The sequence below is a fragment of the Heterodontus francisci genome, chromosome 17, assembly GCF_036365525.1.
Source record: "Heterodontus francisci isolate sHetFra1 chromosome 17, sHetFra1.hap1, whole genome shotgun sequence".
NCBI classification, from domain to species: domain Eukaryota; kingdom Metazoa; phylum Chordata; class Chondrichthyes; order Heterodontiformes; family Heterodontidae; genus Heterodontus; species Heterodontus francisci.
This window is the reverse complement of record NC_090387.1, coordinates 78,219,728-78,241,160: the sequence shown is the minus strand read 5'-3', so window position 1 is coordinate 78,241,160 and position 21,433 is coordinate 78,219,728. Positions and strand designations below refer to the sequence as shown.

General features: G+C 41.8%; 1 protein-coding gene across 1 annotated transcript in view; it reads right to left on the bottom strand.

The window, feature by feature from the left end:
- Positions 1–21,433, bottom strand: part of trim71 (tripartite motif containing 71, E3 ubiquitin protein ligase) — a 69,207-nt gene that overhangs the window by 8,766 nt on the left and 39,008 nt on the right. The window contains exon 3 of the mRNA XM_068049742.1: positions 5,679–5,813. Coding sequence (XP_067905843.1) covers positions 5,679–5,813 — 135 coding nt within the window. The remainder of the gene's footprint in view (positions 1–5,678; positions 5,814–21,433) is intronic.

Here is a 21,433-nt window from a genome sequence, read left to right as displayed (position 1 = left end):
CCTTGCCAATCCTGTCCTCACTCAACATCCATATTTCCAACAGTGACTGAGCAGCAGAAAGTCTGGTTGATTTGTCATTCTCCCTAAAGCAGCATTGAGATTCATTGTAGTGTTGCTACTGCCACCCCAGTTGACATTAGGTACCTGAGCAGTTACTGAAAGACAAAAGCTACTGTATTTCTGCAAAACCTGCAGTGATTCTGATTTGAGGAAATGTGCATACTTTTCTAAAGTGTTAGTATAAAGAAAGGCCCTACACAGACTCAACCAGAGATCTAAGCTGGCACGTTCTTCACCTGTATGCTTCAGCTACATTTGGGGTGGGGTCATTGCACACAGAAGCAAAGAGCTCTTAAGTGCATTTTTCATAGAATTAAAAGTGGTTGCTATAGAACCAAAAAAGACCCTAGATTATCAACATACAAGAATTACTAATTTGCTCTGCAACAATCAAAATCATATTCTTTAACTATCACTTTCTCCAACAGAAAACAAGAAACTCGGAACCATGAAAATTTCACTGAACTAATACATGTCCACATATATAATTTGATACTCAGAAATGCAATTCTTTAAAAAATAATTGCTTTCTTTGGAGACAAGAGGCAGTGTTCAATAATGTTACATTTAACATTGTGCAGTACCAACTGAACCAAACAAACACATTTGGGTCAGATGGTTATGGGTGCTAGGAGAATTTATGCTCAATCCAAACTGGCCTTAGTGAAGAACTGCTGAATTGGAAGATGGTCAATTTCAGTGAATAGATAAGGGATCTATCACATGAAAAAAAAATTGGCCAGGAAAACAGAAAATAAGTAGTGGTTGGCTTTCAAGGCAGAGATAGTTCAGGTAAAAACCAAGCAATTCCCCATAAGGAGAATGGATGGGGCATCCAAAGCCAAAGCATCCTGGATGACAAAAGAAACAGGGGTTAAAATAAAACAAAAAAAACAGTTTACAACAAATGTCAGGTATAGAATACAATATATATTTTTTAAAAAGACAGAATACGGAGAGTTCAGGCAGAAACTGAAAATGAATATAGGGGCATACAGAGTACAAGATTAGCAGGGCGAATAAAAGGGAACCTAAAAATCTTTATAAACTTCAGTAAAGTTAATAAGATAGAGACCCGCTTTAGGTCGGGAAAAAGAATCCGACCAAACCGACCCGGCCAGAGTCCCTCCGATTTTGCCCCGAACCCGCCACTACTCGGCCCGACCCAAGCCGACCATCCATTTACTTATCTTCCTGACATCGAACCTGCAAGAAGCTGCAGTGCATGCGCGAGACGTCAGTGACGTCACTTGCTCACTGCACAGACTCAGTTTCGTCCCGGACTCCCAGCTCAGGTAAATTTTTTATTTTTAATACTTACCAGCAGAGCACTTCCCGTGTGTGTCCGGCCCGACTTGACCCCGACACATGGTCGGGTCGGGTAGCAGGCCTCTATGCTAAGGTTAATTGGGGACTAAAAATGAAATCATCTTGGAGGCAGAGAGCATGATTGAGGTACTGAATGAGTACTTTATATCAATCTTTATGAAAGAAGAGGATGAAGTTAATGTCTGGGGAAGGGGGTGTGTGCAGGGGGTGGGGGGGGGGGGGGGGGGGGGAAAGAGATAAAGATTTGGATAGTACAAAAATAAATAGATAGAAAGGAGATGCTAAATAGGTTGGCAAAGTTAACAAGTCACCCAGGTTGGTGATAGCAGAAGCTTTGCCCATAATCTTTCAATTCCCCTTGATCATTAAAATGGTGTCAAAGGACTGGAGGGTTGCAAACATAACACCCCTGCTCAAAAAGGGGGAAAGTGATAAACCTGATAACTACGGGCCAATCAGTCTCTCATCAATGGGGAGAGACCACACTGTCAAGGACAACACAGATTCTTACTTGGAGAAACATGGGTTAATAAGAGACAGCCAGCATGGATTTGTTACAGGCAGATTGTCTTTGACTAACCTGATTGAGCTCTCTGAAGTAACAGAGGGCTCGAGTAGAGGTTATATATTTGAACTTTCAAAAGGACTTTGGAAAATAGAAGCACATGGGATTAAAGAGGCAGTGGTAACGTGGGACTGTAATTGGTTAAGGAATAGGGGGCAGAGAATAGTGGCGAAGCGATGCTTTTCTGACTGCAGGGAAGTATGCAGTGGGGTCCTCCAGCAGTCTGTATTAGGAGTACTGCTCTTTTATACAAGTAACCTGCATTTGGGTATAGGGAGTATAACTTTGAAGTTTGTAGACAATACAAAACTTGGCAATACAGTGAGGAAGATAGTAGCAGACCTCAGGAGGACATAGATAAGTGTATTTGGACAGACACGGCAGATGCAATTTAATGTGGATAAGTGTGAAGAGATGACCTTTCAAACAACATGGAGAGGCAGTAAAATCTAAATGATGCCATTTTGAAGGGGATGCAAAAACTAAGGGACCTGGGGTACATATTCACAAAGCTTTCAAGGTGGCAGAGCAAGTAGGTAAGGCAGTTAAGAAAGCATATGGGATAATTGGTTTTGTAAATAGGGGCACTGAATTAAAAAAAACGTCAGTTATGCTAGGCACCTCTGTAAATCTCTGGCTTCGCCTCAGCCGCAGTATTGTGTGCAATTCTGGGCACCATACTTTTAAAGATGTCAAGGCCCCGGAGAGGGTACCAAGATTTACCAGGATGGTACTAAGGATAGAATCGGAGTCATTTATGGCACAGAATGAGGCCATTCAGCCCAGTGAGTCCATGTCCACACTCTGTCGAGCAATCCAGTCAGTCTCATTCCCCTACTCTATCTCGTAGCCCTGCAAGTTTACTTCCTTCAAGTGTCCATCTAATTTCTTCTTGAAATCAATGATCATTTCAGCCTCCACCTTTGTAGGCAGCAAGTTCCAGGTCATTACTACCCACTGTGTAAAAAAGGTTCCTCACATCCCCTCTGCATCTCTTGCCCAAAACCTTAAATCTGTGTCCCCCAGTCCTTGTACCATCAGCTAATGGGAAGTTTTTCTTTGTCTACCTTATTCAAACCTCTCAATCTTGCACACCCCTATCAATCTCCCTGCAATCTCCTTTGCTCCAAGGAGAACAACCCCAACTTCTCCAACCTAACCTTGTTGCTAAAATCCCTCATCCCTGGAACCATTCTGGTAAACCTTCTCTGCACCCTCTCAAGGACCCTCACATCCTTCCTAAAGCATAGTGATCAGAACTGGATACGACACTACAGTTGTGGTCGAACCAGAGCTTTATAAAAGTTCAGCATAACCTCGCTGCTTTTGAATTCAATACTTCTATTTATGAAGCCCAAAACTCCATTAGATTTGCTGAGCATTCTCTCAATATATCTCCTGCCTCCTTCAAAGATCTTTGCACAGGCACCACCAAGGTCTTTCTGCCCCTGCACACTCTTTAGAACTGTGCCATTAAGTCTTTATGACCTTTCCCCATCCCTTCTACCAAAATATATCACCTCGCACTTATCTGTATTAAATTCCATCTGCCACTTGTCTTCTCATTCTGCTAGCCTGTGCCCTGTTTCAGTTGATTTGCATCATCCTCACTGTCCGCCACTCCACGTTTGGTATCATCTGCAAATTTTGAAATGCTACTGTCTATTCCAATATATATGCCTTGGGGAACACCATAGTCTACCATCCTCCAGTCTGAAAAATAACCATTTACCATGACTTGCTGTTTTCTGGCCTTAAGCCAACTTTTTTTTTTTTAAATCCAAGCTGGCACTGACCCTGATTCCATGAGCTCAATTTTATTAACCAGCAGGTTTGCAGTATGAGGCAGTTCAGTTATGTGGAGAGATTGAAAAAGCTGTAATTGTTCTCACAGCAAAGAGGGTTAAAGACCAAAGGTATTCAACATAATGAGGTATTTTCATAGTTTATCCTCCTTGTTCCATTTCCTCTGGCAAGTGGGTCAGTAACCAGATGGCATAAGATTTGAAACAATTGGCAAAAGAACGAGAGGGGATATTTCCTCACACGAGGGTGGTTAAGGCTTGGAGTGCACTACCTGAAAGGGTGGTGTTATCAGATTCCATAGGAACTTTCAGAAGGCAACTAGACATGTACTTGAAGAGGACTAATTTACAGGGTAATGGGGAAAATACTGGGGTGCGGCACTAATTTGGACACTGTTACGACAGGGGCGGGAGGAGCGCACTGTTAATTCAGTCCCACTTCTCCAGATGTCAAGTCAATAAATTTACCGACTTTCCGGAACTAGATACTCTATTTGTCCCCAGAATAAAGCACACCAACCAGGTTTCTTTACTAAATAAAATTATCCAATTATAAATCAAGTCTTAACCAATAATGAAGTAAACATATAAGCGAATTGAAATATTAAAGCCCCAGATTTAATCCTAGCCTTCAGGCACATACATCCAAAAACCAGTTAACCAGGAACAAAAAAGAACTTTTGTTTACAGCTGTTACAACGAAATATAAAGGAATTTTAAAAAACAGACTGCAAAGATCTGGAAGTCCTTTGTTGTGGCGAGGTATCCTAAAGTCAAATAGTTGGCTGCCACTAGGAATCTTTCTAGGTGAGGTTGATGAACAGCCTATTTGGGTAGGCGTTCAAAGAAATTCAACTGCAGGGATTCTTCAAAGAGAGGCAGCAATGGTCTGGATTCTCTTCTGATTCTGGCAGGTGTCCAACAACTCCTTTAGCCCAACTAGCTTTTAATAGTTCCAAATGAAATTAAACTTTCTAGGCAAAACTCATGATAATCGTAAATTCTGTCTTGTCACAACAAAAAAATAGCTCTCAGGTCAAAGCCCCATGTTTACTTGAAATCACACGCTTTCCGGTAAAAATGTGTTTACTGGTCAACCTTCTAAATAGTCGTTTGGTAGTACAGAACTTGAGCGGACTCTGGTAGAGGTGTTGCCATGGACAATGCACCATGGCAATGCCGCTACCAGTGTCCACTTGAAAACCAGTCAGCACTCTTTTCATACAGTATAAATTTGTTGTTTCCCTTACATTGGTTTTCTTGCAGATTGTCCTGATGAGTGCAAGACAAAAAGCTTTGACAAAATGTCTAATTTCAGCGATGGTCAACCTTTTGTCGATCTGCCTTTAAAAAACACCCAAAGTTCAGCCTCTTCAGTTTTAAAACATAGAATCCAGGTTTTAACAAAAAATACGGAAACTCTCGTAACAACACCTCTGTTAAAGAGCCAGCATAGGTGCGACAGGCTGAAGGGCTTCCTTCTGCGCTGCAAGATTCTATTCCATGACGCCCTCATCTCTCTTTCAGCAAATGTTAGATTCCATGACACTGTTTGAAGAGCGAGAGGTTCCCCTGGTACCTTGATCAATACCATCAAAAACACACTATTTATCGAATTTCTGATTGCAGGATCCTGCTGCCTCGTATGTCTGCACAAGTCACCACACTTAAAACTAATTCACTGACACGCCATATAAAAGGAGACCACTGCTTCTTGCCCAACCACCCACATTCCCCCACTCCCTCCCCGCTCAGCATGAGACACCACCCTCAGGAGGGGGCTGTGGGCCAATGAGAAAGAAATGTTAATTTGGGTTCTTATGTGAAAACCCAGCATTCAGCGCAGAATCAGAAACCAATGAGATTAACCAGATTGCTCAACACCACAGTTGACATTGTAAACTGCAAGAGTAATTCACCTTTCTTAATAGGTCACATTCGCGCTCTTCTAGCGCCTTCTTGTGCCGCGACGTTACTGCTTTGACTTCTGATCGAATCACTTGAGCTTTCATCTCGACTTGTTCCACCATGGCCCTGACTTTCTCAATACTGAGCTAGAAGGAAAGTGTGGGGAAAAATATAAGTATAATTAATGAGCCACCAAAATACCTCTCTCTACATTTATATAAACATGCGAACAAGAACACTGGAGCTTCCCATGACTGCTGTGACACCAGCGATCAATGTACAAGCAGTGTTAGGGCTTCTGAGCTCCATTAGTCAGAATACAAGATTCACAATTAACCAGCCCTAAATTGAAATTCTTTTCCCAACTGAGCATTTCTTCAGTTTTTAGAACTGTTCCTAGCAAACTATATACAGAACCGTTGTCCAGGGTGTTACAGCGCAGAGTGACTATGGCTTCTAGTCACATACATGACTACACCCTGGTACTTCGCTCATTAGCATACTAAGTTCTTAAAGAGACATCACAAAGCGATCATACAACATCCCCTTTCTTTCCAAAAAATAAGTCTTGTACGTTACAATTAAAAACAAAATTGGATATCAAAATTAGTTTATACAGTCCATACAGCATCTCGTAGCAGTTAGATACAAATAAATGGCTTGCTAAGCTATCTCAGAGGGCATTTAAGAGTCAACCACATTGCTGCGGCTCTGGAGTCACATAAGCCAGACCAGTTAAGGACAGCAACTTTCCTTTCCTAAAGGACATTCGTGAACCAGAGGGTTTTTACAACAATCGACTATGGTTTCATGGCCATTAGACTAGCTTTTAATTCCAGATTTTTATTAATTGAATTCAAATTCCACCTTCTGTCGTGGTGGGATTCGAACCCACGTCCCCAGAGCAATACCCTGGGTGTCTGGGTTACTAGTCCAGTGACAATACCACTATGCCACTGCCTCCCCCAAACCCACTACCTCTACCACCTAAAAGGACAAGGGCAGCAGATGCACCAGAACACCACATGCAAGTTCCCCAAGCCACACACCATATCACTGTTCCTTCACAGTCACTGGGTCAAATTCCTAACAGCACTGTGGGTGTATGCACCCCTCATGGACTGCAGTGGTTCAAGAGTGCAGCTCACCACCACCTTCTCAAGGGCAATTAGGGATGGGCAATTAATGCTGGCCTAGCCATTGATGTCCACATCCCATGAATGGATTTTTAAAAATATATTGTTTCAGTGGTTTGACAACTCTTCCACATCTTGTTACGGGATAACCTTCTGGGGATGTGGATTTCACCTTTGGCTGTTTTTGGTTTGCAGACATATTGTTGATGTGATGGTTGTTGTCCCTGTTGTTCTGTCACTGCATGTTGGTCATGCAGCATTTTCATTCTCCCTTTGTGTTTCGAGGAGTGCCTCCTGCATCTCGGAGAATTTGCGTCTAAGCTGTTGCTGTTATTTTCTGAAGTTTCTCACTCTCTGCATTCAGTTTCTGTTGCTCTGCCTTCAGCCTGCTAACATACTCTATTGCTTTTTTCAGGATGATCACTTTTGAGGCCTTGCCATTCTCGGAAAGTTCCAGTACCTCATCTCGAAGAGCCAACAGACAATGCTTCAATTCATTCCTCCTCTGCAGGACATCGCCTCGCCTCTCATCCTCTGCGTATGACAGCCTGGGGCTAAAGGTCGAGAACTTGTTGGGGGAGGAGTACTTGGCCTCATGGAAGTACCTGTCCATTCTGGCTCGTTTTGGTGCTGGCAGTTCTCTAGAACCCAGGTGAGGGCGTGGCATAGTTGTGCTGCTGGATTTCCAGACTGCATCGTTTGATGCTGGCCAAAAAGCTTCGAGCAGGTTCTGGTCCTTAGAAATTTCCCCTTGGCAATGCTCCCCACTGCCAGCCTTTGCTTCTCAATAATTGCATCAATCTCTTCTTCTGAGTCACTGGAGTGCAAAGAAACACTGCCTGTTGAGAAAACTTCATCTGAATTTGGATCTTCATTCTCTTGGTGTGGTATCTCCGAGAAGGGGCTGATACTCTCCAGACCAGAACCACTGAGATCCTGAAGGAACTGTGACTCAATCTCAGATATCAGGCGTCTGGACACAGGAAGTGTATCCTCTCGGACGTGCAATAGGGCATTGTCTTTGAAATCTGTGGTGTCGAACCTGTCCTGGTACATCTGTTGCAAGTCTTGGACTGACTCAATGTGGGTACCCTTGGTCTCCTCTGTTGTAATGGGTAACTTGGTGATTTTGTGGATAGTCACAATGTTGAGGTCCTGACACACTGGGAACCCTGCCACTGCTGGTCCACTTGTGTCTACCAGGTAAAGTATGTGTTGTTTCCATGCTGACTTGCCATAGCTGCATTGCATTGTTAGTGTAAGGGGTGGCTGACCCATTGTATGCAGATAACTTTGCAGTCGTCAGCTGTATTAATTTCCAACAACTCCAGTACATATCCTTCAGGATTCGGATTAGTAGGATATTTGCACTAGCTACCATGTCAATCTTAGTCCTAAGTGTGTGTGTTTGCCAACTTTGTTTGGGCACCCAATAGTAATTGTATCAAAAGCTTCCAGTTGTTTGAATTCAACATAACGTGTCAGGTACACAGTTTGAAATGCCTACTCAGCTTGTGGCAGAGAATTGCTCCACTCAGAGTCTCGTCTCGGGTCTATTTCGCTGTGGACTTCATGTACTGCCTTGCGTTTACGCAAGTCTCTGGCGCTCTTGGGTTGCTGCTGCGCCTGTCTTCTGTTTGTTTGTGTCCTATTGTGGCCTCTGGCTACATCTTTGGACCAGATTTCTTGCATAGGCGGGCCCAGTGTCCTTTTGCACTGCATGCCTTGCACAGAAGATCTTGAAATGCAGGACAACTTCATAGTGAGTGGGACAAACCATACTTACACAGTTTGCTTGCTTTGTGTGACCTGGTTACCATGCCGATACAGTCAGCGGCACCTAGTGCTTGTTGATGCTGTAGTCCAGCTACAGTGGCTTCATAATTCCTGCCACCTTCTAGCAGCGCATCAATGCTGTGGCCTTTTTTTTCTCACCCCCCTCCCCACCCCACAAGAGAACTTTTTGAAACGTTTCAATAGGTATTGAGACAATCACCAGCTCTATTAGTCGCTCCGACAGTTCAGTTTCTGAAAAATTGCATTGGTTGGCCTTGCTGCGAGCTGTTCTACTGATTCCTGTGGCTATTGCTTGTAGGCCATCAATTCCATGCGATGATTTCTATAATTCACTCTTACCTGAAGCTGATCTTCTAGCACTTTCCATATCTTTGCGGGATCTTTCTGGTCCTCAATGTAAACCAGAGGTAGTGATTCTGTATAACACCTCATTTCCAACTGCTATCAGTATTTTCACTGGCTGCTTCTCTGGTTCTGCAACCGCTTGGTCTATGAAGCATAACTTCAAACTTTTTAAACAAAGAATGCACTCTGATAGGATATCAATGGCCTTCCAGTTCATGCTGGAAAATTTGATACCCATCCTTCCGCTTTCTGCTATATATTTAACTTGGTCCAGCTGTCTGTGTGCCTTCAGTACTTAATTGTGGCTTAAAACATTTTTTATTAACTCTGCACTATCCCCCCTTTAAGAATTTTTTTAAGCTAGCTGCTTTGATGCTTGACTGTTTTTTTCTCTGAGCCTTGGCTTGTATGTTTACACAGCTGTTTGATAGGTGGTTCAAGGGTTTTCCCCTTTGCTTTTTTCACTAGAGTTCATTTATCTTCTTCATACTTGATTGGTTTAATGATTTTTTTCAGCTTGACTGCTTTAATGGAGACTACTGTATTCGGGGTTTTCCCACGCGCTTTTTTTTTTTAATATTGGACTTTTTCCTTTCATTTGCACTTTTCAGGGTTTGCCCCTTTTTTTTCTCCTCTCGCACATGGAGCCTTTAGAAAATGAATTTTTAAAAATCTTCAAAGGCACAATGACTCACCCGATCGCTTGCTTTTCGGCCACACTTCTGTTCTATGGAGATTTGCTCAGCCTTCTAAGGTATGTAGCTATCTTTTCTTTTCAGGAACTTGTTTTAAAGTTTCTTCACTTGTTGCTTCAAGTTTCCTCATTTCCTGTATTGCTTTTAAATTTTATTTGCTGTTTTAACAGTGGTCTTCAAGCACATATCTTGTTTTTTCACCACCGCTGCCACCATATCATGAGTTTTTGTGTTGTCTTAAGCAACATGTATTTGACAAGGTCCCGCATGGCAGACTGGTCAGTAAATTGAAAGCCCATGGGATACAGGGGAATGTGGCAGGTTGGATCCAAAATTGGCTCAGGGACAGGAAACAAAGGATAGAAGTCGACGGATGTTTTTGCGAATGGAAAGCCCAGTGGCGTCCCACAGGGCTAAGTGTTGGGTCTCTTGCTGTTCATGGTATATATTAATGATTTGGACTTGAACGTAGAAGGCATGATTGGAAAATTTGCTGATGACACAAAAATTGGCCATGTAGTTGATAGCCGTAGACTCCAGAATGATATAAATGGTTTGATTGAGTGGACGGAAAAGTGGCAAATGGAATACACAATAAATGGGAGGAAATTGAGGAAGTGAGACACCTTGGAGTCCACAGGTCCCTGAAGGTGGCAGGACAGATAGATAGTGTGAAGGCGGCATATGGAATGCTTTCCATTATTGGCCAAGGTATAGAATACAAAAGCAGGGATGTAATGCTGGAACCAGCTAAAATGCTGGTTAGGCCATGCTGGTGTATTGCATACAGTTCTGGTCACCACACTATAGGAAGGATATAATTGCTCTGGAGAGAGTAGAGAGGAGATTTACAAGAATGTTGCCAGGGCTTGAAAGTTCTGGCTATGATGAAAGATTGGAAAGGCTGGGGTTGTTTTCCTTAGAACAGGGGAGGCTGAGGGCTGACTTGATTGAAGTGTACAAAATTACGAGGGGCCTAGATAGAGTAGACAGGAAGGACCCATTTCCCCTAACGGAGAGGTCAATTACCAGGGGACACAGATTTAAGGTGATTGGTAGAAGGATTAGAGGGGATATGAGTAAAAGCTTTTTCACCCAGAGGGTGGTGGGTGTATGGAATTCACTACTAGGAATGGTGGTAGAGTAAAAACCCTCAATTCTTTTAAAAGGTACCTGGGCATGCACCCGAAGTGCTGTAACCTGCATGGCTATGGACCAGGTGCTGGAAGGTGAAATTAGATTGGGCGGCTACTTTTTTCAGTCAACGCGGCATAGGGAAAGCCCAGATAACAGGAACAGTTAGGCTATTTGAATATTTGTAAGGGGGGGGGGGGGGGGGGGCGCGCGCCAGAGACTTACACCACCATTGCAGACATTTGTTTGCCGCCAAAATTCCACACATTCCAATGACACCTTGTGCTCACAGGTCCCAAGAAGTGGGGATCAGAAATATCAACATTAGCAAATTCTGCCCTCCCCAAACGAAGGGGCGAGCACTGCAGCCAGCTATAGCACCCTACAGCAGCATAAAGGATCAAACTTTTTGGCCTGTATGACTCAGCTTTCACAGTCTTAGCCAGCTGCACCATTAGGGCATCTATAGACAACTGTTTTAACATGGACAGTTGCTACATTAATCCACCATACAATATTTCTATTGCAACTGGAGCTACAGCCACAAATGCAGAACTACTTTGATTCAATTCATGACCAGTCAAATTTAATTCCCAGACTACTTGACACCCAACACAGTGTTCAGTGTAAGCTATAGCAGTATTAGAGAAAGGAGCTGCTCAGAATGATCACCAAGGGGATCAAATTCACTCTGGATTAGTCAGCCAGAAATTTCTGACATTCAGCGTCAACAGGTATTAGAAGGGAACAGGTTGATTATCTCATTTTACAGCAATCTAGAAGTGTGTTTATTTTTAATCTAAATGCTTTGAATGGCAGGCGGGAATGCTTGCATACAGTGGTTTGATCTAGAGTAGACTAAACACCGTTTGACAAACTATTTCAGAGTTTACAAAATGGATCCAACGAGCATCTCACCAGATTTCATATAGAACACCATTTCAGCGCAGGATCCTTCTTCCTCAGAAGACAGTAAGAAGTTTAGTCATGCCACCCTTTCCTGACTTTATCTTACTTGCTTAGTGCACAAGCAGGATAATGCAGTGCAAGTAGTGGGAACTGTAAATTTAACTTATCACGTGAGAAATATTCCCACAGCGGGTGTGAAAGATAGCAGACTACACATTAAGTGCATCACATTCTGTCCAATTCACTTCAGTAATTCATAACTTCCAGAAATATCATGGTATTAATTTTCAGTAAAAGTATGGTTACAGCTAGAAATTGTGTTGCTTTCCCTTTCTGATTGCGATAATGATCCTTAATAGCACAGCTTTTGTGTTGGTAAACTTAATCGCAATTGCATAACCAGTTCAGGAAATAAACATGTTACTCTGGAATTTTTAAAATTTTATAGGCCAGTTATGCAATTGCAATTAACTTCAATATAAACAGCCCCCTTATTAAATCCTGAGCATGCCTTGGTGCTATTTATGCTGGAAAAATAACTGGAACCAGTCACTGAACTGTGCAAATATATATGTAGACACACACCTCAGCCTTGGCTCAGTAGCAGCATTACTATCTGCATCTGAGGGTCATGGGTACGAGTCCCACTCCAGACTCCTGAGCAGATAACGTACACTGACAAGTGTTGTATTGTTGGAGGTACCGCCTTTCCTGTAAGATGATAAACTGGGCGTCTGTTTGCTCACGATGTAAAAGACCCCAAAGCATTATTCAGGACCCGGAGTCCTGGTTAACGTTTAACCGTCAGTCAACACATCACGAACAGATCATCTTGATCTTACATAATTCAAATGAGTTCTTTCTTTCTGTAAAGATCAAATTCCAATATAAATCGATTTTAAACATCCTGTGTAAATTGAGTTTGAGATGTAAATTTATTTTCTTCACTCTATAGTATATAATTTTAAAAAACCAACTGTTAGGATGCCATTCGCTCACATATTGATGGGCATCACTCCTCTACTCTAAAGACAGTGATGCATGCTGGGGTCACCAGCCAACAGCAGCATTTGATATTTCATCTCACATACAAGTGGGAAAATCTTGTTTATAGCTCCCCTTCACTAGTCTCGGGATACTAAGGTCAAGTGTAACATTCTAGATAAAAGCAAAATGCTGTGCTAGAAATTTGAAGAACAGAAAATGCTGGAAATACTCTACTTGCTTAAAGCCCATTACATCTCTAACTTTTTCCAGTTCTGATGAAAGGTCATCGACCTGAAACGTTAACTGTTTCTCTCTCCACAGATACTGCCAGATCTGCTGAGTACTTCCAGCATTTTCTATAGAATTCCAGAGTTGCCTCTCGCTGAATGAACCTAAACTATCCCTAATCTATAGAACTCTGCACCACACACTTATGTTGCAAAAAAGGAATTTTATAATGTGGTTCTAAGAAAAATCACTCAATTGCATGCATCTCTATTCTTTTTTCATTCCATTCAGCTGCTGAGCGCTCCTGTCATGAATTTCAAAAACGAAAGCCTTGATGCAACTGTGTGCTCTTTATGTTCTTTTTCCATTGTAACCTTGGACATTACTCATTATTAGTGAAGGAAATTGTAACAAAAGATAACCCCCTCTTCTCTCTCATTCTACATTTACACAGTGTAGCTCAAAGGCTATTCAAAACATCACTGTACTAAAAGCCTTCCATTTGGACCAAAGCAGAGCTTTTCCAAGGACATAACGCTCGTCAGGTTTTCTATTAGAAAAATCACAGGAGATAAAAAAAAAAGTCTGGACATTGGAAACAAATGCTGCGAATGCAAAGACAGGTCAAATCTCACGGGGGAAAAAAACAGAGTTTAAGCACTTGTAGAGTAACTTCATTTTGGAAGGGAATTCCCAGTCCTTGATGGGTTACGTATCTAAAATGATGTCATGTGCATTACTGAAACCCCACACCATTCTCAACAACAATCTGATCTACTTCAGAGTGTATGCAGAATTTTGAATTGAAGCAGACAGCATGATTTTCAGGATGCAAAACAAAGTAACTTCTAGAACTCACAGGGAAAGGCTCCTGTGGAGCTCAGAATGCAGAGCATCAGTCTAGAAACCGCCAAGTCACTCAAAACTAGTCGCCAAGGAGCTCAGACACAACCACGTTACCAATATGGAAAGGTAGCAAACCACAAAATTATACATCATTTGTGGGGAGGATAGAACGGTTTCACAGGTTAGATGAAAGCTTTATGCCAGCCACTTTGCTATGTCCATCTCTCAAGAGAAAAGGCTAAAGGAATCACCCCATGCCAATAACTCACCTCATAAGAAATAGGAGTAGGCCATACAGCCCTTTGAGCCTGCTCCGCCATTCAGTAAATTCATGGCTTATCTTCTACCACAACTCCGTGGTCCCACTCTATCCTCAATCCCTCGATTCCCTTCGTGTCCAAGCATTTATCAATCTCTGTCATAACCTGTTACATCATCCAGAGAGAGATCTGGGAGAGGGTGTTTCTGCCTGACCCCTCAGCCAAGTAACTGTGCATGGCTCAGGGAAAAAGTGCAACATACTCAAATAAAATCTTATGAAAATGGATAACATTTTAACAGATTTAAAACAAGCATCATTTTAAGTATACAGATGTGCAACAAGATATATTCAAATATACAACTAGCACTGTACATCCAGAATTTGAATCACAGTGAAGACAGCTGCCCATACAGCACAAAGACGGCTGAGTCAACTGCAGAATTACATAGTTAATACTGCAGGCATGTACTGAATCCAAAATAGTAATGCCAAAGAAACATGTCACTACAAGGCGATGCTCTACCAGTGCCCTAAAAGAGGCTGGACCACAGAAGAGAGGAGCAGGGGAGGAATACCATTCAATTTATATTTGAATTTTAAAAATTGTATTTTCCCCTATAGGAATGTTTCATGATGTCCACCTTTATTGCCCTTCCAAGTTAATTACTTTCTTCCATTCAGAAGGACAGTTTCATCAATGAATCCTTTTTTTTTTTAACAACTGTATCAACTCAGGGATATGTTCAGAGGATGATTCAGAAAAAAGAATGTTTGTATAGAGTCAGAGAGAAAAACAGGTCCTTCGGCCCACTGAGTCTGTGCCGACCAACAACCACCCACTTACACTAATCCTACATTAATCCCATATTCCCTACCACATCCCCACCAGTCTCCTACCACCTACCTACACCAGGGGCAATTTACAATGGCCAATTGACCCATCAACCTGCAAACTTTTGGCTGTGGGAGGAAACCGGAGCACCCGGCGGAAACCCACATGGTCACGGGGAGAACTTGCAAACTCCGCACAGGCAGTACCCAGAACCGAACCCGGGTCACTGGAGCTGTGAGGCTGCAGTGGTAACCACTGCGCCGCCCCTTATAAAAGTAAAGGAGCATTAAATACAGAGTTAAACAGAAAACTGCAGTAAAAGCAACACATCATGAGGCCGCATTGAGTTAGCTCAACTCAAGAGTGGACGACTTGCGCCACTAGAATTGGGCTGGGAAAGAAAGTCAGCACTGTTCTCCCTCCCGTAAACTTTAATGCTCTCTACAATCAGACTAACTTGTTCAGAGTGGCCAGCGGCTCAAGGTGCCAAAGGATCGCCAGCATTCACAGACCGAAGAGCATTAGCGTTAAGTCACTTATTCAGGAGTGAAGATTCAAAAACACTCATTGTAACTGGTTTCAGCTGACTGGTTATCTTCCCCCTTCACCTCATTCCAACACAGTACTTTGAAGTAGTTCAGAAAACAGATGTGATATATCTGGGACTGTTGAACCACTCAAAGATGGGGGACCATATCTGTAAGCACATGCCCTCGCCTCAGGATGTGAACAGGACTGTCTGAACTGTGATACATAATATGCAGTTTCAACCAGAGCCTGGTGGGAAGCCCAACTCATGCCTCAACACTGAACATTCCACTTTGCAGTGATAATTCAAAAATCACTACATGGAGACTAAGCAGACAACAACGGCTAACCATTCACATTGAATTTTAATTGCAATTCTTCCTTTGTGAATGCCATGTTTTACATGTCTTACTGTTTTTGATAGTTCACAGATCTCAGACAGCACAAAACTCACTGAATCCTAGTTTTGGCAAGGGAACGCAAAAAAAAAAAAACTTCATATCAATTCTGGAATTAATGATACATCAGATCTTGGTCAATAATCGTAATACATTTCCATTATAGAACTCCTTAAAAAGTTGAGTGTGAATCTCACACACCTAACCTTATGTAGGAAGGGCGAAGGAGATGGAGCTGAAGCATCATACTGAGTAACAATCACAGACCAAGATTTAGAATCTTCTCCACTCAGCAAAACTACCTGCACTGATCAATTCCAGGACACACTAAACTTGAAACAGTAACCCCAGGGAGATTATATTTCCAATTGGGGGGGGGGGGGGGGGGGTAGAATTGGCCAGTCACCTCCAAATTCTTTTCTGTTTTGGTGTCCTTTTGCCAGGTCCTAGACTCAAAAAAAAACTTTGAAATAAAAGGGAAAGAAACAGATCTAGCGTCTGCTAATATAGGCATAAATTTACCAGACAGTTTTCAAGCAGTCTCTCACCCAATCCTAACAGTATTGCAATCCTACTGACAGAGGCCAGAAGCAACACACTCCATTAATGGCAGTAAAACACATCTCCAGTCCCGCACCCACACAAACCCTTCAGTTAATTGCTGGATCACTGTTGACTCAGGAATTCCACACTATAAAGGATCATCCAAGCTGCTGCTTACCAAAAGTCTAAGCTTTTATTGGTGAAGGTTATTAACTCTTTCAGGCCAACTGAAACCAACTGCCTGAATTTATCTGTAGCGTGCGGTTCTTAAAAGCAGACATGGGAGGAGTAAGAACCTGCTTAAAACAAGAAAGCACAAACAGAAACCCAGGTGGGGTCCCTATGCATGCATTACAAAGATGAAGCCATGCGTAATACTTCCACATCATTCCAGCCACCAGAAAAATGATTTCCTCTTTCTGGTGTGTTTTGCATATTAGCAGCTACTTACAGGAAGTATTTTATGTATTGCATGTTGTATTTCAAAATCAATTTTTCTACTTATGCAGTGCAGCCTTTCACAGTGCAAGAGCCCACTATGAAGACTTGACATTAATCCACATTAGCTTGATTATCTACCCAAATTATTGCTAGAAGGGATTTCTCTCTTCTGATCCCAGTACAAAATGTTTTTTTCAACTCTCCTCCCCAATACCAAGAGGGTAAGCAGGTGACTTATTTCCCTGGCTGGTCCCCACCACCCCCAGTTTCCAAAATCAGGAGTCATTTCAAAGGGACAATGGCAAGTTTTGATTTCAAATGTTGTACAGGTCATGCTGGTGAACAAGTTAACTAAAGGGCAGGAACTATTGATAGCTCTGTAGGTAGATACATTATGCGACTCAATACTTAACCACAGACCAGAAATTCCAGTTCAATCCTTTTAGGATAGATTCCCATGTCAGCCTATAAACTCACCTCCACACCAACAATGATTGGCTTGAAGGCCAATGAGAGTATGAATCTTGCGACTGCTTTGATTCGAGCTTTATGGCATGAATCAGCATGAAAAAGATCTCAGACCCCAGGTCACATTGCAATACTAAACAGGTCAGTTTCAGGGCCAAACAAGATGCGAGTTTTTACAGCAAACAATGGGTTATATTTAAAATTTTAGTTGTTTAATTGACCATAAGCTATTCATAATCACAAACCATGGTCAAAGGTTCAACACTTATGAGAAATGCAGCTTTCTGATCAGAGTAGGTTCTGTGCATGGCTGTTGATTTGATATAATTGAGATGTAGTCACTTCAAAATTTGTTTTCAGTATAGCGTGAAAGCTGAATATTTCTGTGAACACAGTCGTATCTCAGACTTTTGAGGAAGGAACACAATCACAGACAGCTCGTGGACTAGGGGTTCTTTTGACTTCAAGGGACAGAATGTTGCCTGATCTCTCTCAGTAAATCAGCAGAATTACCAGAGAAATTGCATAAATGGCCATTAAAGCCATTTCGCAATGGTTTCTAAGGTTGCCGCGGCAGTTTGGGAAAATCCCTGTGGAAATTCTATCCATCTGTTTAGTCTACAGCGAGTGCTTCAACTTTGCAGCCAGCAGCCAAAGTGCTCTGTACTGACCAGAAGAGCTGGGTCAATTCTGAGACTAAGATATGTTACACAGTACAAGAAGTGAGTTTATATTCTAAAGTCTCTTGTTTAGAGAAAAAAGTGAGTGGTATTTTATTTTATGTATCAAGGAGAGCATAGACATACATGACCCACTTTTAGGATTCATTTTCTGTAAATAAAACCAATGATGGCTCAGTCTCTGTCTGCTAAAGTGTATATTCATGCCACATTCAAAGAGAGCAGTGCATGATCCATTCCAGCAGCCAGAGTGCAAAGCAAGCTTCCTGAGTAATGATCCCTGGGTCTTGCCATTATTTACCCAGACGATGGACAAAAAGGCTGCATGTTGGATCATAGAGCATGTGAGGTCTGCTTACAGTAATGACTACTGAACCTGAACCTAACAAAATATCAATGCACTACTGACACCAGGGAAGATGTCACAGCCAAGCCTGATGTCAACCCCCCGCCACCGCAACCACCACCCCCCCCACCATAGCCCAATAGTTGAGGCTTTTTGTCCCTGCTCAAATATTAGGTCACTTCAAAGATGTACTGGAAAGCAGATTCCATTCAAGGAACCACATCCCAGCAGGAAAAGGGAGTTGAAATCAAACTTAACTGACTATTATTTCACCAAAGCTTGGTCAAAGCACTGAAATATTGCAGCATCCAGCTGGGGAAAACAGATGCAGAAGCCAGATCAGTGTTCATCCTGATTTGCAGATACTAGACACCATGTTCAGGCCAAGCACGACTCAGAATAGTCAGGTCCAGTGCAACTAGGCTGCTGCTCTCAGGGAATGGTAGAGGCAAGTCTTAAGATACAACAGAAGCATAAGGGAATAAACCTCACTTTTCACCAATTTAAAACTTTTCATTTAGAACAGGTACAGTACAATTATTCAAATTGCAGGTATGGTATAAACACAAAATAAAATTTCTTACAATTGCATTTACAATGAGGCTGCTGAAAATATTACACAGCTAAATTGATGATAAAAAGCCAAACACATTCCATTTTAGTTGCTGTCACTTAAAAAGTTACAGATTTACTGACTTTTTAAACAAAAAATGACTATAGCCAGAGACAAATTCATTACAGATACGAAGTGTAGTTATGACAAAGTTTATGACTCATTAGGGGCCTTTACAAGATCCATTACTTTGGCAAGATTCATTTCTATTTCTCTCCTAAGCCCAGTCTGCTTCCATGCTACCAACTGGGGAAAAAAAATCCCTCAGAAAATGAATGCATCTGTTGCACTTTCAGTTCCCCTCCTACCCAGCCCTCCCAAGCTGGCTGTGAGGATCATTCCCTGGAGTTTATATCTTCAGTATTATTGGGTGTAACAGCTGGTATATGTAAAAAATATAGTGACTCATCAAGCAGCTTAACCAAACCAGAATCCCAACAAGACCAGCCATTGCAAAGGAGTGTCAGCAATAATATAATGAGGACAAAAGCAACACAGAGAGGACAGAGACCATCTCTGTTCTAGGACATGCTCAACATTACATATCACCTCCAAATGTGCATTTAAGAAGGTGCCTTTACTGCAGTGACAGGGTTATGTAAATACAGTCTTCACATACACTTGGCACCTTGCTCAACATACTGAACATGGCTCACTTAATAAAAGGAATGTAAATATAATCCAGCCACTCCAGTTAAATGGTCTTTAGAATTCCAGTCAGACAGTTTTGATTTTGGAAGAAATGAACCCACTAGACTTGAAATTGAAAACTTTGAAGTCTTCAGGATCATGGTCTTTATAGTTAAATAGTGTCTGACAAATAAATCACACATTAGTACAACTTCGATTCTAAAGGATGAGGTTAACTGCTTGCTTGTGAAATCAAGCCATGGCTGTTCAGTCATAAGCTGATAGTGGAACTGTTCCCAGATTGACGATGTATGCATATTCCAATTGGGACTCTTCATATTTACTATAAATCCATATGAAGACCGAACTGTGAAAATATAAACCAATTTACTACATACGTAAATGCATATGGCATGGACTCAATGGGCCAAATGGCCTCCTTCTGTGCCATTATAACGATGACTCTATATACTCACATGCATAACACGAAGACTTCAAATTGTCACTCTCACAAAAAGGAGTGAAAAAATTGTACATTCAGGTCATCAAAAAATGTGATACAAGCAAAATAGCTCTCTGCCCTGCCTCATTCTCAAGTACACCTTCGACCTTTTAACACATGTTAAAAGGATGGAACTTAAATACTTCAAGGGTTCCATTAGTTAACTGGATAAATGCAACATGCCCAACTAGCCAAGCTTACTGTGAAAGAAGCAGAGACTTTTTGAACATGGAGGGCAACTCAAACAAGTTCAATGTAGTCCTCAAAATTTACAGCAAAGTTCACCAAATAATAAATGCAGAAAATCTCAATTTTGTTGACAGGGGATGCAGATTTCTCAGCATATACAGTACAGCTTTCTGGAGTCCTGCAGCTCTCGGACAAGATTTAAGTCACCAGGTCATATCCTGAAGCAATTGCACAGGAACAAGCAAGGGTACTGTATCAATGTAGCAGCCAAAAAAAAACTTTCCTGACGCTAAAATTTTCTTCCATTAACAAAAAAAATTTATACCCCAGGCACTCCTTTTCATTTGATGAGCTCCCTCAAGGAGAAGATTCCTGCTCTATTAACCACAAGTACAAAGTGGCAGCTTAGGTGATGAACGCAAACAACCACTGTGACCAATACTGAAGGAGGGTTTGCACAGCATGCCAGTAACAACCAACTCCTATCACCTCTGCTGCAACCTTGCGTGCAAGCACCAAATATGTCTTGTCTTTAAAGGGTCTTTCTGAATGTTGCTTAAACTTGAAATCTCTTTATAACTGGGCAAAAATCAAGCTAGAACATTCTGAAGGCCAGCACACATTCGAACAATTGATACAAGAGGCTGAAACAGGCACCAGGCAAAAAAAAAATTGAGAACAGAAGGAAACAAAGACAAAATTCACTTGCTGGGAAGGATCCACTGACTTGTTAAAAATTTTGCAGTCAGCAGATGGGTAGTAAGAACACATCCCCACTCATTTATAATAGTTCTGGCCCCAAACTGATGAGTAGTACACATGAATTTCCTACAATTACCCTTGTTCGCAACAGATCTAAAATTACAACCAGAATTTTAGGTGCAGCAGAATGGGTCATTTTTCTGGAATTTTGTTGCAATTTTAAACCCTAACGGAGACCTACTCTGTATTTTCTGTTTCTTTGAATACATTTTTATAGCATCAGTATGAATCACATTAAAAAGTGAACAGCTTCCACAACTACATGTTGAACTTGTGCAACGCTGAGAATAACTCATAGCATCACTTGGCAGCTTCCCGTGCGGCACTTGTGGCAGAATCTGCCTCTCAAGGATTAGCAAAGGTGCACCAAGAGAAGACATCCCACCTAAATGGATTGTTTGCTGCGTGTCCATCATCTTTCATAGATGGAAAGATGCCAACCTAATATTGCAGCAACAATGGTTATACAAATTTTTGTGTTCCTGCATATGCAGA